The following is an 18165-nucleotide window of genomic DNA, read 5'->3' as shown; positions in this document are numbered from 1 at the left end:
TTAGATTTTGTGAGGAATTCATAAACAAAGATAGCTGAGTGGATTAGTAAACTTGAGAAATGTGAACAGTTCTAACTAAAACCAGAATGAATTTGGCTTTTGTAGCTTGGTAATGAGTCAGAGCTACCCACAATAACCTAATAAAAACTCAAGTTCATCCCAAAATGTTCGTCAGTGAATGAAAATGGGTTTTCACCAGGCTTTTTGTAGAAATTGGCAATGCCCACATAATTTCACGTTGCAGGCTGAAGATTTCTGTATCTTATGCTTACACTGATGATTAACACAATTTCACATTTTCCTAGTCAATGCAGATGACTACATAGATGACTACACTCACACCCAGGAGTTACTGTGTCTCCTTGCTGCGGGTTTTGCAATGTGAACGTTTCCGGTTCACTCACTGAAATGGGCAGGGGGTAGTTTAAGCTGTGAAGGCATCAGGGTCAGTGATCACCTAGATGCAGCACTGGTCGGTAAGACACACTGTCATGTTGTATATAACTTGGATTTTAGAATTTGGATACAGAATGCTAAATTTAAATGACACCAGATTTTTTTTTGTGACTTCACATACCATTTAGAAGATGCAAAAACCTTCTCAGTTGGGAATAAACATCTATATTTTACATTCAAGTATTAATCCATTTTGATAGATTTTTGCGGAAGCTAAACCAATGCATAAAGCAGCTAGTGAGAAAGAGCCTTAGTAGATAAACTAGTAAAAGACAGAAGTGACAGCTACAAAGTATGGAGTCACGGCTAGACTAAGAGACTTGGAAATGAGGACCTGACAGAGTCCAGTAAGCTCAGTATCAGGGGCTGGTGGTCTTATTTAGTTACTGATCAAATTAAAAGGCATACACAAATTAGTATAAATACTATATTTATTAAATATTTTTACAGTTTATTTAAATGTATTTACAGAACTATTCCTGCATAAGTTATATTTCGGACATCCAATTCAGGTCATTGCCTCTTGGGTAAGACAAATGATAGTCTCAGCAGGAAAAAGCAGCTCATTAGTACACAAATTCAGACTTGCTTCATTATTTAGCCATCTTTGCCACAAACTACCTGCTTACAGTTAAAATTTTGACATGGACACTGTTGACTTTTAGTCGAGAGTTCAATTTTGCAAATAATTTAACTTTTTAAAACAAATAGAATCCAAATGTTTTCTGTTTCATATTTTGTTTTATATAAGCAGATTTTGGTTTATTGCAAAATTTGTTAAATGCAAGAATGTGATAGTTTCCAGGGAAATTGAACACTGTAGCTTCTACCAAAGATAGCTGGTATAAGGTGACAAGGAACCATGAACTTAATCAAAAGTACAGACATTTACAGTTCTAGCCAATCTTGTTTACAATCTCCAAAATGCTCAAAACTGACTCAGTAAATTCCCACAATTTCTGCCTTGTTATTTGACGTGGTAGGTTGGTGGTACTGAAGGTGGTACTGAAGGCTACTGTTCTATCCAGAACAAATGCAGCCGATAGGAGAGGACACTCTCCCATCATGCAAAGCTTGAAATCTAGTTTCTAATCTAGACACAACCCAACCCCCAGACATGCACACCTGGAATGGATTCTTTTGTGATTTAGTACCCATCAACCATTTTAAGCCAGTACAGTAATTCAGGACAAAAAACTTGTTTTCCCCACCTCATTTCTTCTTTCAGTTTTTAAGAGCCTATAGACTCTACTGCATATCCGTTTGGTAAATTTTTTTTGTGCGCAGGCAGCTTAAGTTCACAGGAAGAAATAAGGTTCTGATATGTTTAGAGTGCACATTTTAAAACAGAACAAAATAAAAATTTCAAGCATGTGATAAAAATATTGATTTTTATAATACAGTATTGCTTTATAAATATAGATGGAAAAGCTATAAACTTTACTGGTCTTTGGTGCATCCAGAGAGGGATAAATAATTTGCCATTTTTAACTTAGAAATCCAAATTCTTTTGTTATAAAAGTCCACTACGTGAGGCAAATGTGTGTGTTTATACTGCTTGATTTAAAATACAATTAACACACATGTCAAGTTCAGAATTAGACCCACCAAGTGGTAATCTCAGTCACACTCCACAAAGACTTGGGTCCGTTGGCCTGGAAAATTCCAGTATAAGTACTACATAGCCTCTGACCACTGAGAGTAGGAGAGTCACTTGTTAAGCAGCACTCCAACTGACCCCTGCAGTCATAAAATTAAGTGCTTAACACAAAAAGAGCAAAGAAAAAAAGAAGAGAGAAAATATTTTGTGTCCCTATTCTACAGGCCAGGTCCAAAGTCAGTTCCCCTGTGAAACTCAATTCTTGTCCCACTATTTTCAACGTCACTGGAACAAACCCATTGCTGATTTCTAACAATTATTTCTCAAGAAAGACTAAGTTGATTTGTTGAGTAAAACACCACCAATCTAGCTTTATGAAGGTTGTGTTTGACAGGTTTACATGAGTGCAGAGAAAAGCCAGTGACTTGACCAGCATGCTCTTACCAGGAATTAAATGTAGGCATTGGAAAATTAACACAAAATACATCGTAATCATAAGGCTCCATACCTCTGACCACAAATAAAAACCCAACGAAAGAACTGAAGTCATCGGCCCAAGTATAAATGTATTCCTTCCAACAAAACCCTTCTGGATGCAACTTTCTTTACTTTTTAAATACACAGAGACTGCAAATAGTTTGTGCAAAATAAATACCCCGCCACTTAACACTCATGTGTTTGATTATAGCACAATGGGTCCTCATTATTTAAACAGAGCCTCTCTCCACCCCTTGCTACCCTCCCCCATCTCCTCTACCAAAGAATTCTGTTTTGTCAAGTTAGAGTTAAGGCATTCTGACATGTAATTAAAGGTGATTCAAAATAGATATCTAACATTATGCCAATTTAGGAATAGTAGATAAATTACTGAACAGCTTACAAATGAATAACTCATTCTTATTATAAATGAAATGCCTGTTACAAGCATGATGTATTGAAATATAGTAATGACATGTACATGGTACATGTTAAACAATTTTAAATAAAACAAAAGCTTGACAGTTACTCAAATATACAGTACAAATTCACAAAACAAAATCTTTTAAAACAAGTTGAGGTAACCTCAAACATAAGTTTTAATGCAATAAACCAGGGAGTAAGTATCTCCTTTAGAGAAAGAAACTTTCTATATTCTCCTCAAGTAGATTCTCATCAGGTTTAATTGCATCCTCATCTATACACCAATGTTACCTGACTTATATATAAAACATGGCTTTAATTTAAGGATTTCTAAGTATATATATTTTTCTACCACCTAAGTTAATAAAGGAAAAAAACTGACCCCAAAATATGTATCTTTACAGCAGTCGACTTGTACACAAACCTTAAAAATAAGTTTGAGCTTGCAGATAATGGAAAAACTGAATGTGGGGTAATTTTATAAGGAAACTATACACTGCAAGATGGCTATTCAGAAACTGTAAACATTAAGCTTGATTCAGAAACCCCCAAATTTCTGTGAAGGGCAAATGCAAATGTCAGACCGTCACCAGGAGTTTTCCTCGTGAACTCTTGTGCTGCTGCCACTGCCTGCGGTGCTCTTGCCACGTAGACTCCCTGAATTTAGTGCATGCTCTACAGAAAGCAAGGCTGCTAATAACAGGTCTGAGAGTGAGACTAGGAGTAGCACGACCGTCAACAGCCAACAAAATTCAAAGTTAGAACTGTCCATTCTCAACCCATTAGGCCGACGGGCCTAGAGTGTCCACACAAAGGCATCATATCAGACAGCTGGAGGAATTTTAGCCATAACATTGAATTTCTAGGCTTTGAGGAGTTGTACAATCTGGAATAATATTTCCATTAAAAAATTTCAGTAAGGAGTCTCCCCAAACCCTCCTGCAGATCAGGCCGCCAGCCTGTGACACACACTAACCAATAAGCTGCTCAAAATTTCATCACAGAAGCACAATTAAGCATCCTTCAAAAACCTTGAAACATTTGCATCCACAGAATTGAATTGAATTTTTCTTCCCAGCCTGTAACAAAAAAAGCTCCTGGGATCAAGATTTTGTAATCCAGAGCAATGTTTTAGAGCAGGATTATAAGCTCCTGAAAAATAGGAGTTTATAATGGAAACATAAAGCCACATCCAATCATAACACAGAATGTATAGTACACGTGTAACATTTCTTTCGATGAATAGTGTATGTTTCTAGTAGATATACCATAACATACAATTTGTGTTAGACTTTTTAAATCCCTTTTACACACTGTAATTTTGAATCCACTTTACCAATATTACTCATCTTCAATACTTCAACCATTTTTGAAAAGTAATAGCCATTTTGGCTTTGAAAACTTCCATCCCATCATGGAAAGGATGATGAGGAAGTGAAAACCAATCTTCAAATCTTGATTCTCTTCAAATGTTGCTGGCAGATATGAGCTAGTGAATGACAGTAGTGGTTCTCAACAAAGATCTCAACGGGGTCTCAAAAAGACAGGCAAAAGGCTTACATCACTGGCCATTGAGATCAGTGGCAAAGAAACGTGGTCCTGCCAGCAGGATCAGCACACACGGCAGGGGAGAATGTGGGATGATGAAAGGAAAGGCAGGAGTTGAGATCTAGGCAAGTCAGTCTGTGTACTCAGCCACTATAGAAAGAAGGACGGTGATGTCATCTGGTTTTCCACCTACAATGAAAATGAAAATGCATTCGTATATTTTAAAAGGAAAAGTCAATTTAAAAAAAGGAAGCCTAAATAAATAAGTACTAGGAGACAAATACTGGCATTTCAGGCAGGTTTGGTTTGTCAATATACTCTACTATAAAAAAGGAAAAACAGTTGATAAAGAGAAATAATTAAACAAAACACATCAAGAAATTACATGTAATTTAACTGAAGCTTTAAAAAAAAAAAACCTCCCTGCTCCTTTACAACAGGAGCACCATTAAAATGGCCAACCACCATATCCTCTGTTTACAGCAATCACAATAAAGACAAAATGTGGCTAAGATAAATTCTGCTTGACTAGAAAGTTACATGCTTCTACCCATAATCCTAATTTGGACAAACATATCCAATGTTTTGAAACCAGAAATAGTCTTGTATTCTAATCTGGCAAACAGCTATGGTATGTGCTTTTTACTATTTTAATATTCCTGAATGGCTAAGAGATGCTGTATATGTCATAATATTATACCAGCGAGAAACTGACCACTCTGTTAGTTCTGTTAGCATCAACATGTCCCCTGAGCACTGAGACTGAGCTACTGGCCTGCTCCCAAAGTCACACCTCGCTCAGCAGATAGGAGGACTCTTCAGACAAGGACAGTCTAACATTGCTTCCCTCTTCAAAACCTGCTGTGGCAATTTGGCAGGCAAATACTGTCAACGAGTCCCTCTGAGCCAGGGCAAGGGAGAAGTGAAACGTCAGACTCATGAAGGGCAGAATGTTTGAACTGTTAGGAATGTCCAGGCCCTCCAGGCAGAGCTGGGAGGCTTTCTGGGCTCAGGTCCAAGCAGTGCAAGTGGCAATAAACGCTTCAGTTCCCACCTGCCTCTGCGGCCAACGGAGTTCAGGTCTGAAGGGCACCCCTGTGGGGAAGACACGATGACATGCACTTGCTCTGTCCTCCAGCGTTTACGCCTCCTGACCTTCTTAAAGCCACGGGCTCGCAGCTGGGCAAGGACACCACAACAGTCTCTTCCCAGGGCTGTAGTTTGCTTCACTCACAGCCCGGAATGTTCCCATCCTTCTGTGTCCCCAGTTAGTCTCTATGACCTTCCTGAAGAATGCTTACCTCTCACATTCAAACCGTTGTCACATGCAAACTGTGCGAAAGGTGACATATAATTTGGGTCATAGGCCAGCTCATGAGCTTGCTCAGCAATGCTTCTTGCCGTCTGTTGTATACTCTCATAGTTTGAATTCTAAGATGAAAAGATGAAGGAGTTATTTTCACCATAATGCCTCACATGATTTCTGCAGACAAGTATACTTCTTGCAAACATCACTTTTTAAGATGGTAACATGTATCTAATCACAGTTTCCACCTTTATTTAAAGTTTTATTTCAGTTAGAGAAGACACTGAAGCGTTACCCCTTAGCTAAAATGAATGAGCTCAACAGTGCTGCCTGCCCAAGATGTCAATCAGAAAGTCCTTTGCTAGGATGCCCTTGGGCCCTAAAGTCTGGATTTTCATACTTGCCCCCCCACCTTTGAAATTCTTAAGGCATTCTTGCTAAAAAGGGATGGGATTGAAAAGGCAGATTTTGATAGCACTTTAAGGATGACCTCAAAAGTTTCCTTGCTTAGGAATTCACTCGTGGCCAACCACAGTACTGTCCAAGAAAGGGCTGTCAGTTGCCTGACTAAAAAGCCCTCTCTGGTCTCTATCCCTTTGCCCTGCTTTATTTTCCTTCTTATTTACCACCAACATTCTATCTATTATTTCTTTCTCTGTATTATCTGTCTTCTTCCACTAGAACATAAACTCCGTAAGGGCAGAGAATGTGTCATTTCTGTTTGCTGCCCTGTCACCACAGAGCACAGTGCCCAAGTGTGTAAGCATCCGACCTTTACTGAGCCTCACAGACAAGGCATGGCGCGAAGGATTTCTAACGAGTGGTCTTGGTTAATCCTCACCACAGCCCTAGGAAATAGATCTTTTGTTCCTTCTCCATTTTACAGGTGAGGAAAATATTGCTTAAAAAGCTTAGAAACTTACTCAAAGTCATACTGGATAGTAGTAAAAACATAAGGAAAGACGAGTTAGCACTTCTACAAAGCCAGGAGAATTCGCAAAGACTGGTTTTCACTTCCTTTCACTCTCTGTATGGGCCAAGTCTGGACTGTTTCGTTACTACTGACAGTTCACATCACATCAGGGCCCTAGCTGCCTGCTGCCTGTTGCCTTGGCTGGCTCTGGCATGATGACTTCCTATCTTTCCCAGCCTCAACACCTGCTGGGTTTGTTATGAGAATAAAAAGTGAAAAAGATAACCAGCAACCGACACCATTAAATGCAATTAAAATGCAATTAAAAACAAACAAGAAATCTCCCCAACTGGACTTTCCTTACCTTTACCACCCAACTATATAAAGGCTTGGATGAGAAGCCTCTTTTCCCCTCAAATTTTCTAATTGTGATTATTTCCATTTACAATTGCTTGAAAGATTAGAACCATTATCATCTTCCTAAATTCACAAAATAGTCTTTCCAAAACTACAGAAAAAGATAATAAAATTGAATCAATAAAACTCAGCTGCCCAGAGAGGGCTACTGTTTCCAAGGGCCAACCTTTGAGTTAATTACCTTTAACTTTTTTAGCTCCTGAAGGATCATATAATCAGGCATGTTGTCAAAGAGTCCATCTGTTGCCGTCAGGATAATGTCTCCTAACTGGACATCAAAGGATGTGCTATCAGCGGCATCCGGGCTGTGACAAGGACAGGGTAGGGGCAAAGTTGAGAGAGCCCTTTAGAGATAACTGTTAAAAATTTCCAATGGGCACTATGGTACAATGTAATGAGGCGTTAAGAAAAACTTATTTATAGTAATGGTCAAAAATAAAAACCATCATTCTGAAATTCCTAACCTTGAAAAAAATTAACTGAAGACTCTGATATAAATATTTCAAAAGCTTAACTAAAACTATCAAGTAAAACTGAGTCTGATGATTACTGAAATGTGGTTTAAAAAGCAGAAGGGTTTTTTCTGAGTCAGATACTAAAATGCCTCTAAAATTCAAGTGGAAATGAGTCTTTGTTTTCCTAATTCTTTAGAGCCAAATTCCATCCTCTCTTACTCACTTTCCACTCATCAGTTTCCTTGCAGGCTTGAATCTGGCTCTCAGGAGGCTGCATTACAGTGGAGTAACCGAGCGCCATGGAGGAGAGTGCACAAATACTATAATTAATTCATGTGCAATACCTACAATGGTATTTCTTAGTATAATACTAGCAATTACTAGCATAATCACTATTACTAAGTCATACTTACTCTGGCAGAGTAAGGACTGTGTGTCTCCCAGGGCTTACAAAGTGCTCATCCTGCACAGGTGTTTATTTACTAGTGAGCCTGGCATATAGCAGGTCTTCAAGAAATGTCTAATAGATGAGGAAACAAAGTAACTTCCAACTGGAGAAAAAACTCATTACTATATTAACAAAGAGAACAAGGTACTGTGTGAGTGTATGTGCGTGCGAGTGTGAGAGTGTGTGTGTGTGTGTGTGTGTGTGTGTGTAAGGGGAGATCCAAAGATACAGATGCTTCCATATGCAGAGAATAAATCTGGAAGGATTCAAAGGAACAGGTAACAGTGGCTACTTCTGAGGAGATACTGACTGTGTGGATGGGGGCAAGGATAGGAGGTATATATTTCACTACATCTTTTTTGTGTAAAACTTAAAAAAAAATAGATGGGGGATTTTTCTTTTTTCCTTGATGAAAAGAGACATAAGAATGGGGGCAGGGGAAATCCAAGGTGGGGAGAAGAGAAAAGATAACTCAAGGAGTTAATGGCCTCCTCAGAGGCTTTTTGGCCATTTCTAAAGGCCAGCTCCACCATTCCCAAGCCTCCAAGTTGAGGGAAAGGTGAGATATCTGATAATCTGCCTTAACTTGTAATTAGGGAACAAGAGCCAAGAAAAAAATTCATACACTGACCCAGAAGGAAGAGACCAGAACCAAAGCATACTAAGCTTGACAGAAAACCCCTCTAACTCGTTTAAGTGCCATGTTACAAAATTTGTGAAGGGAAAACATAAAAACAAGCAGCCCACCCATGCTTGCGAGGGATTTATACAAGTGCACTAGAAAATTTCTAGCTCGTCTTCTCTTCTAAGGAAAGCAGCAGCACATCTAAAAGCTCTGTGACGGGCTCTGGCAAGGAACAAATGAAAGTGAGCTTCCACTTACACATGGATACAGCAAACACCTTGTACAAACAGCTACTAAAGGAAACCTGAGAGTTAAGGTTACAATACTTTATAGATGAGAAGGACTAGTTGAGATAACATAAAGCAAGGGGGGAAAAAGGAAAGAAAAAAAAAAAAAGACTGTAAAATTGGTAAAAACCAGGTCGATTTCTTCCTGAAATAAAGAGAAACAATAGAAGAAATTTTGCATGTGCTGAGTCTTTGGAAACTTAACAGATTCTAGAAGTTTAGATTAATGACCAGGTTGGCACTGAAGCTCTGTTTTATGCTGAGGTTTTTCTTTCCCCAGGAGTGTCCTTTGCTACTCTGCCTGTGAGAGACTCGCTACCATTGGACAGTTTGTCCTCTTCTCCCAACACTCCCACCCATGAGCTTGGTGTTCCGCCAGCTGCAGTTTTGCCCATTTTGATTGAACATACTGTGCTGCTGGAAACTTTTGACTGCACGGAAACATGAGCTGAAATCACATGCGAGCAAGCTGTCTCTGGGCTCCAGGAGAAGCAACCTCTACCTTATTGGCAAGCCAGGCCAAGTGCTGCCTTAACCAGACTGTCCCAAAGACAGTGTGTGAGATACGGCAGGGCCACTCTAGCACTTAGAAGCCAAAACAACAAAAATCAAATAAAGGAAAATTAAAACACTATTCTCCAAAAACCGCTAGCTGAACTTGACATCTACCAAGGCCCTGGGGTTCTGAGTTCTCCCCAATATGGCTAATACTTATGTGCATTAAAGTCAACTGAAGAAGGGCCTATAATCAAATATTCTTCCAGTTACAGTAAAAAATGCTCCTCTCTCTAGGAGCCAGCAACAGACTTTAGATGGGCAATACTGAACACCTAGTTATATAATCTGCTCATTCCAGTTTAAAAGATGGCAGTAATGATCATTTTATTTTTGGACTTAAGATCTAGCTTAATAAGAACTATTAAGTAGAGACAATAGGCACTTGCTAGAATGCTTCTACTTTTACAAAAGGTTCATTACCCATTTAACCACATTTATGAACCACCAACAATGTCTGTGCCAGGCCCTATAAGATTGTTAAAGGCAGTGGAATCTGAGACTGTCTTAATGTTACTCTGTACTCTGATCTTAGAAAAGACAAACTGTAAAAGAAGATTCAAAAAAGTACACACTGTCTTGGAAGGTTCTTAACAATTTAAAAAAGAACTGAGAGAAGGTGTCAGAAGGAAAAAAAAAAAAAAAAAAAAAAAGAAGGTACCTCAAGAGTACCATCACAGAACACACCCAAGACCACCTTTAAGTCCATTTCCTGCAAGTTAACTTGGCTCTGTCAGGTTTTGCAGGGATTGCAAGTTCTATTTGATGTGTATTACAGGAGGCCCTGAGAATCAGGAAGTTATTCTGGTAAATACAGTAGATTGTCTATTGGTGTTCTTCCCTAATAACATACGCAAAATCTCACATACGCAATGGCACACAGGAACAATGACTCAGTTCTCCAGCACAATTTAACAAATACGACCATAGGTACCATGTGGTCTTTCTTGGTGTGAAAAACTGGTATTCTGTAAACTTGAAATAGTATTTTCACAGTCTTCTCAAATTATTGGGTGTTTATCAAAATTCAACTTGGCTGCAAGATTGAGTTCAAGCAGAGTATCTTTCAAAGTCAAATTAAAAGGTCCTCAATGTATCCTCTTTTCTCGCAGGAGAATGGAAAATGCCTATCTCCACTGTAGTTAAGGGGGAATGTGGGTTAGAAAGGAGAGATTACCTGTCACTCAAGACGACTCCTTCAGCTTCAGGGGGTGCTATGGAGAGCTGGAATGGAGTGTTGAAGTAATGCTGCTGCTCATCTGATCGGTGTACAACTTCACCACCCCTGACAACCAGAAAGCCTGAATCGCCCAGATTTGCTGTGTGTAAGCGGTGGCTAGTTCTGTCCAGCACCACGATGCAGGCAGTACTGCTACCTAGAAACAAAAATGATTACCACTTATTTTCTCTTCCTAGGCTGTCTCTGAATACACATTTTATCATATCACCCCAAAGAGCAACATGCCATAATTTGATCCTCCTTTGTCTGAACAGGACCTTTCTTAGCTATGCTCCCTTCACTGTGAATAGTAACCTGATCAGGGTGAACATAATGGGGAAAGAAAAAAGGATTTATACTATACATAGTAAGTGGGTCACTGATGATCTGGATTCTTCCATTTGCAGAGATTAAAAAACAATAAAAATGGCTGCTATTTAACCACATCATTTCATTTCAATAGTACTATAACCTATGCCAAATGCTCAAAAGGATGTTGTTGAAATACTAAGTTTTAATACTTAAATGCCAGAATGAGAATGTTACGTTTCCCTGACATTTCTCATTAGTCACTGGCAGGAAGCCTTCTCTGTGAAATTCACCAACATTTAACACAGGGTCCATAACTACAATTTTTAACTGATTTCCATCTGCTGAGGTCATGAAGAACTTTTACTAGAGACTGACTCACTATGAAGTAACAAGACCAATTTTCCCAGGGAGCTTGTGGAATCACCCTGTTCACTTTACGGAGACGACTTATGTTCACAGGGAAGAGAACACATTCAAAGCAGAGAGCAAAAAGCTTCTGTGCACCATTGCAGCACACAGCTCTCACATGACCTTCCCCAGACTGAGGCTGATAGTAGTACAATTAGTGAGACTGCTTTCAAGTACTGAAATTTCAACCTGTACCTAAAGAAAAATGGCAAAATAGAAAAATTAGCAGTTCACCAAAAAATAAACATAAATGGTCTATAAACATATTTTTAGAAAGTGATCACTGCACTAGTAACTATTTTGCCTATTATTTTAACTAGAGACAAAAGAAGATAATGCATGGTATTGGTAACAGTACAGGAAACACGGTCACGCTCATTCCGTGGCTGTGAGAGTAAAACTAAACAACCTTTAAAAGGGCAATACAGCCCCGAAAAAAATGCATTTCCTTTGATCTAGCAATTCCACTTGTAAGAATTTATCATAAGAAGATAATTAGAGACATAAACAAGACTTCAAGTACAAAAACACCATTTAAGATCAGGAAGAACTGGAAACAACTTCAAAATCTAAAATTAAGGGACTGGGTAAATAAATTACAGTACATCCATACAATGGAAAGCTATGCAGCACTGTCGCAAAATACTTAGGAAGGCAGACACTGGAGTCAGCTTGCCTGCACCTGAATGCTGGCTCTGTCACTTAGCTGTGTGACCGAGGGCAAATTACTTAACCTCTCTGTGCCTCAATTTCCTCATCTATAAAAACAGGGTAACCGTAACTATCTTATAAAGTTGTTTGTAAGGATTAAAATCAGTTAAATCATGTCAAACACTTATAACACATAATAAGTGTTAGCTAGCTATTTGAGAGCCACTAAAATTGTGTTAGAGAAATGTATTTGAAAATAAAAGATAATTCACGTGAAACAAGTAGATTACAAGTATTAATGTTTCCTTAAAAAAGTGGTATCAAATCTAAAGAGCTGCACATCAAAAAGGGTGATATTTACTGTAATTTTTTTAAATAGCACAATATATAGACAAAGACTAATCTGCTAAGATGACAGTTAAATAAGCAAAAAGAAACAAACAAAAAAACCCAGGCTGTGCTAAATCCCAGTGCTCTATCATTTTCTAGCCGTGTGATGTGACGATGGGCAAGCCACTTGTTTTTTCTAGGCCTCAGTTTCTTCCTAACAAAATGGGGAATAAAAGTACCTATAAACCTACCTCATTGAGGCTGTTGTGGCACCCAGCAGATGCAATTCCTCTTACTATCATTCTATGTACAAGCATGCATAGAAAAAAAATCAGGGAGCATAATCGCTAAAAAATAAACAGTCTTCCTAGTGGGATTACAGGTAATTTGTTAATAATTTTTTCTTAATGAAAATGTTACTTAATTTAAAAACCAATTTAAATATAAAAACTTTAATTCAAATATAAGCATTTGTCTCGGCATAATGTTCAGAAATCCTGTTTCCTTGTTATCCACAGTATATGCACGGGTACTAACCTGACACTTTAATGCTAATCTATCTAGTCCCGATCCATTAATCATCTAAAAAAAGAAAAACATGGGGATTGTTACTAATTGGCCATGCTGCCAGAGAACCTACTTCATAGCTTATATTAGAGAAAAGATCACCAATTACTCTTCCTTCCTAACCCAATGCACAAAAACTCCAATCATATACATCATTAATAGAATCACTACACAAAAGATCTGAAAGCTGATGGGGTTAATCTAACGGAACAGAAAAAAAGATAGACGAATTCAACAGCCTTGAAAACTGTGCTGTAGGAAGGACTCATGTTGATTCATTATTACTCACTGTCAAACCCAGGCTATCATTTTGTTACCGTTGTGGCAGTAACCCGCAGAGTCAGAATCAAAATGGTCCTCGTGAGTGCTGGGCGGAGCTTTAATATGCAAAGCAGCACCAACGAAAGGAAGTTTGGCCTTATAGAATCCGCTGGACTTGTGGTGAGTATACTCCCCCCTGCCTCTTCAAATTACTGATGTGTGCACACGGCTCAGGCCCTGAAAGCCTAATGCTGGGACAAGAGCTCAACATTCTTACGTTTGGAGAGGAACAACAAGCAAAGAAGAAAAGAGTGCCAAGAATGGCAGTGTTGGATGTTCAGATGGCTGATGACTGAGCAATCCAGACAGGTCCCCAGGCAGACCTCTCATGCTAAAATGGAAATATTTTTATCACCTAGCCCTTTATCTTATAAACTACTACTAAGCCTTTTGTGGAGCAAAGAGAGAAGGGGATAACCTTGTTAGGACTGACCCCTCAAAATTCTTAAGGTATGTTGGCTTCATAAGACCTAAATCCACTTAAGGGTTTGAGGAAATGGTGTATGTCAACAATTAGCCTGTGATGCCAACCCAGATCTGAAAGCAGTGAGAAATTCTCAAGAAATAAGTGATTACAGCTAGCAGCTTGCCCTTTATATTGAAATTATGATATAGGCTTTCTAGCAATTGCAGGATAGAAAAAAGGATTACCTAATCTTGTAAAGTTCTCATTATCTGCAGTTATAGCTGAGGTTCAGCAATACTCAGCAGCCTGTCTTTGCCAAAATATGTTTGAGTTTAGTTAAAATAGCTTAGGGAAGGTGAAAGAGAAGTATGTGTCAAACATGGTAACAAAGGATTATTTCAATGTGTCTTTTAGGAGAAAGAGGTAATTGTAATATTCAGTGTAAGAAAATCTCTTCTATGTCCTTAAATTTATTTTATTAAGATCTCCCAGTTACATGAAGGTGAATAGGAAAAAAAGTAGGAATAAGGAAGAAACCTAGCAAAACCCAAAGCTTTCAAGGTGCAAAATCAGGATAGCTGTTGTTTTGTAACTGGTTATTCCAAGTCACAGTAAATGCACTGCAAGATGGTGGGTGGGATGGTGTTAGCAGAAGAGTCATGGGAATGTGCAGGAGTCAGGCCCCTGGCATCTGAGTCTAAAGGCTCTCTGTCAGATGACAGATGGTATTCTATAATGTCCTCTTCCCCTCGACATGTTTCTGGGTATTCCAAAAAGCTTTAAGTCATTGCTTTTTACAAAAAAAGATTCCTCCGGTTAACATACAAAGAAAGGGCAGGTCAGAGGTTAAGTGGTTTTGCCCAAAGTCATATGGCAAGTTGACAAACAGGTGCTAGAAATAGAATCTAGGACATTTCTTAGGACCAGGCAAGCTCAAGATTGCATGTCTAAATTAGCAGATTAAGACAAAGTGGTATATTGAAACCTCAAGACAAGATTTCTCTTCAGGTAGGAGAATAAGCTGGTTAATCACAGCACAGAGAATGCAGAAGATGACAGCAGGATGAAAAGAACTCCTTCTTACAAAGGATTTAAACTGAAGGCAAAATTCTACAACATGGAGATCTCTAACACTGAACAGAAACTGGTTTTAAATGTAGATGGTGACTGGGAGGAAGGCCTTCTAGTAACCAAAAAGATGCTGGCAATTAGCAGAAACTTAATAATACCCTTTCTGAGAGTCTGCTTTCTGAGAAGCTGGTAAGCTGTTGGGTAAGTTCCCAGGAAACCATTTAAGAAACAAATGCAGAAGCTTGGCCAAAGGATGCTCTATTAGCATACCAGATAAACAAACACTAGGTATTTGTAAATTTTCTAATACAAAATTAACAGGGATCTATATAGACTAATTTTAGAGTCTCTAAACAATACAGTTTTACTTGTTTGTGTTTCTGAACTTGAAATATATGGAATCAGACTGCTGAGTGGTATTCTGCAATGTCTTATTTTCCCTCAACATGTTCCTGAGTATTGCGTGCAGCCTTAATTTGTTCCTTTTCAAAATTCATTTTTCTACTATAAATGGGCTTTTAGGTTATTCCCAGTTTTCTGCTATTATAAACAATGTTCTTGCACCTATCTCTTGATAAACAAATATGTAAGTTTCTCTAGTCCACGGTATAGAAGTGTGTAACTGCTGGGGCATACTACCTGTTCATGTTTAACTTTATCCCAAAGTAGCTGTACTATTTCAAGCAGCATTAAGGACTCTGGTTAGCCCACAGCTTTTCTATCAAACTGCTTAATAAGAAGAACCTCAGAAGAAGAACTGGGCTGGCAAGTGATTTTCTCGGTTTTATTGTTAACCATTTCCTGGGCTTCTTTAGAGAGGAAAATGCATAGATTATCTACTTACCAAGCAAAGGTACTTTATTTTGCAGCAACTCACAGTAGCTTGTGGTGAGGATTCCAATGGGATTACTCGGGACGAACCGTCCTTCTTTTACTAACCGTTCACATGTCCGCATTAAAGTCCCTGAGAACTGAGACGGATCAACTCCATAGTCTCTCCATCCTCCTACACCATCTGCAACCCCTTAAAAAAAAAAAAAAATTTAAAGGATATTTTTACCAGCTTCTCAGGAATTCTTACCCCTGTCTTACTAATAACCAATTTTACTACATACTAGTACATATATTTACCTTGAAATTCAGAATAAAAAGTGCTCGGTTTAATGTATTACACTAATACTCCTAAGCCACATTATTTAGAATTTGATCTTTCACATATTAATGAATAAAACACGTGAGCTACCACTGAGTAGCACTGCCTACCAGCCAAGAGTTTAATTTCAGCAGGATTTTCATCTTTGTACAGTATTTGTGTTATTAATCTTTGTTGTATTTTATAAGAATGAAAATTGATTTTTTTTTAAGTGCTGATGCTAGTGAGAATACAACTGAGCCAGAGCTGGCCATCATTAAGAATACCAAAAGCAGAACACTTTTTTGGGGGGGAGTAATTAGGTTTATTTATTTTTTTAATGGAAGTACTAGCAGCAAACTTTTAACTTCAAATATTGGTCAGTAACTGTGAAAGAGAAAACAAAATTAAGAGTATATCCCATCCTTTTTCCTCCTCTGTCAGCGACAACCACTATCCTGTACAGGGCTGCACTGCCCAGTATAATGGCCACTATCACGTGTGGCTAGTGAGCACTTGAAATGGAGCTGATCCCAACTGAGAAGTGCTCTAAGTATAAAATACATACTGGATTTTTGAAACTTTATTATGAAAAAAAGGGTAAAAGATTTCATTAATTTTTATGTTGATTACATGTTGAAGTAATACTTCGGATACAATGTGCTAAAGAGAATACATTATTAAGGTTAATGGCACCTATTTCTTTTTATTTAATTAATGTGAATATTAGGAAATTCAAAATGACATGTGTGGCTCACATTGTATTTCTATCGGACAACATTGGTAGAGATTTTTACAGGTCTATAGAGCTGTTGATGAGTTCAGTCTATGTAAGACTCCTTATCAAGGAGTGTAAGACTCTCAAGTCTGTGTAAGACTTCCTCTTAGCAAGAGCAAACTAGCGCTCAAGAAAGCCAATAAGACATCAAAGTCAACATCATACCATCTCCTATCCAACTCCTTGCAACACCAAGCTAGTTGTTCAACATTAAAATCAATTTCTGTCTACTATATTCAAACAAACAGAGAACTAAAATGTCAGATATATACATTATTCAGGCTTTAAATGACCATAAATGAACATTTCAAGTATCTACAAGAAATATTAACAGTAGTTGTTTTGGAAATAAGGAACTGAAAGTGATCAGTGAAAAAATGACACAGTTTAGCTTTTTACTTCCTACTGTTCTATATTAAATTCTATTTTTATAATGAACATCTATTATTTTATTAAAAGTATTAATTAGGGATTTTATCATTTTTTTAATAGGAACATTCTGTTCTCTATTTCCTCTTTCTGGTTCTCGAATTATTTCTCTTTTTTTTTTTGCAGGGGGGAGGTAATTAGGTTTATTTATTTATTTATGTTTAGAGAAGGTACTGTGGATTGAACCCAGGACCTTGTGCACACTAAACATGCACTCTACCACTTGAGCTATATATCCTCCCCTGCAAGGGATTTTTATAATTTTTAAGGCTTTCTTAGCATGAAGCACCCTTGCCACATACACATTTATACTTTTTTTCTTCCAGCTTTATTGAGATACAATGGACATACAATAGTGTAAAAGTTTAAAGTATACAGCATAATGATTTGACTTACATACATCATAAACTGATAATCTCAATAAATTTAGTGAACATCATCATCTCATATAAATACAAAATTAAAAAAATAAAAAAAAACTTTCCTGGTGATGAGAACTCAGGACTTGTTCTCTTAATAATTTTCATATCTAACATACAGTGGTGTTAATTATATTTATTGTGTTATACATTACATCCCTGGTACTTATTTATCTTACAACTGGGAGGTTTGTACCTTTTGACTGCTTTCATCCAATTCCTCCTTCCCCCGCCTCTGGTAACCACAAATTTGACCTCTTTTTCTATGAGTTTGTTTTTGAAGTATAATTGACCTATATTTACATTTTTTGTACTTTCACACACGTTTTAAAGAACATATATAATGCAAAAGCAGGAGAGTAGCTATATATGCAGCCCTGAAAAACTGGCTTAACATGAAATGGACACATGAAACTATTTTTCTGTTGACGGTATTCATCAAACAGAAGTGGATACATCCTGAAAAAAATAAGACTAAACAGAACTGGAAGACAGTAAAGAAGGTGACAACTTATCACTAATGGGGCAGCAAACTTTCCGACCTTTTGTGACCAACCAACAGGCAAAATTTCACTTTAGGACAATTTCAAATTAGCTGATTAGATAATATGA

General features: G+C 37.8%; 1 protein-coding gene across 1 annotated transcript in view; it reads right to left on the bottom strand.

Annotated features, from left to right (window-relative positions):
- Positions 1-869: 869 nt before the first annotated feature.
- Positions 870-18165, bottom strand: part of PPTC7 (protein phosphatase targeting COQ7) — a 35017-nt gene continuing 17721 nt past the window's right edge. The window contains exons 2-6 of the mRNA XM_010995864.3: positions 15640-15819; positions 10688-10886; positions 7322-7445; positions 5806-5935; positions 870-4693 (exon numbers count right to left, since the gene is read on the bottom strand). Coding sequence (XP_010994166.2) covers positions 4635-4693; positions 5806-5935; positions 7322-7445; positions 10688-10886; positions 15640-15819 — 692 coding nt within the window. The 3' untranslated portion in view covers positions 870-4634. The remainder of the gene's footprint in view (positions 4694-5805; positions 5936-7321; positions 7446-10687; positions 10887-15639; positions 15820-18165) is intronic.

Source organism: Camelus dromedarius, chromosome 31 (genome assembly GCF_036321535.1).
Source record: "Camelus dromedarius isolate mCamDro1 chromosome 31, mCamDro1.pat, whole genome shotgun sequence".
Lineage (NCBI taxonomy): Eukaryota > Metazoa > Chordata > Mammalia > Artiodactyla > Camelidae > Camelus > Camelus dromedarius.
The sequence above is the reverse complement of the archived record's forward strand: the minus strand, read 5'-3'. Positions and strand labels throughout refer to the sequence as shown.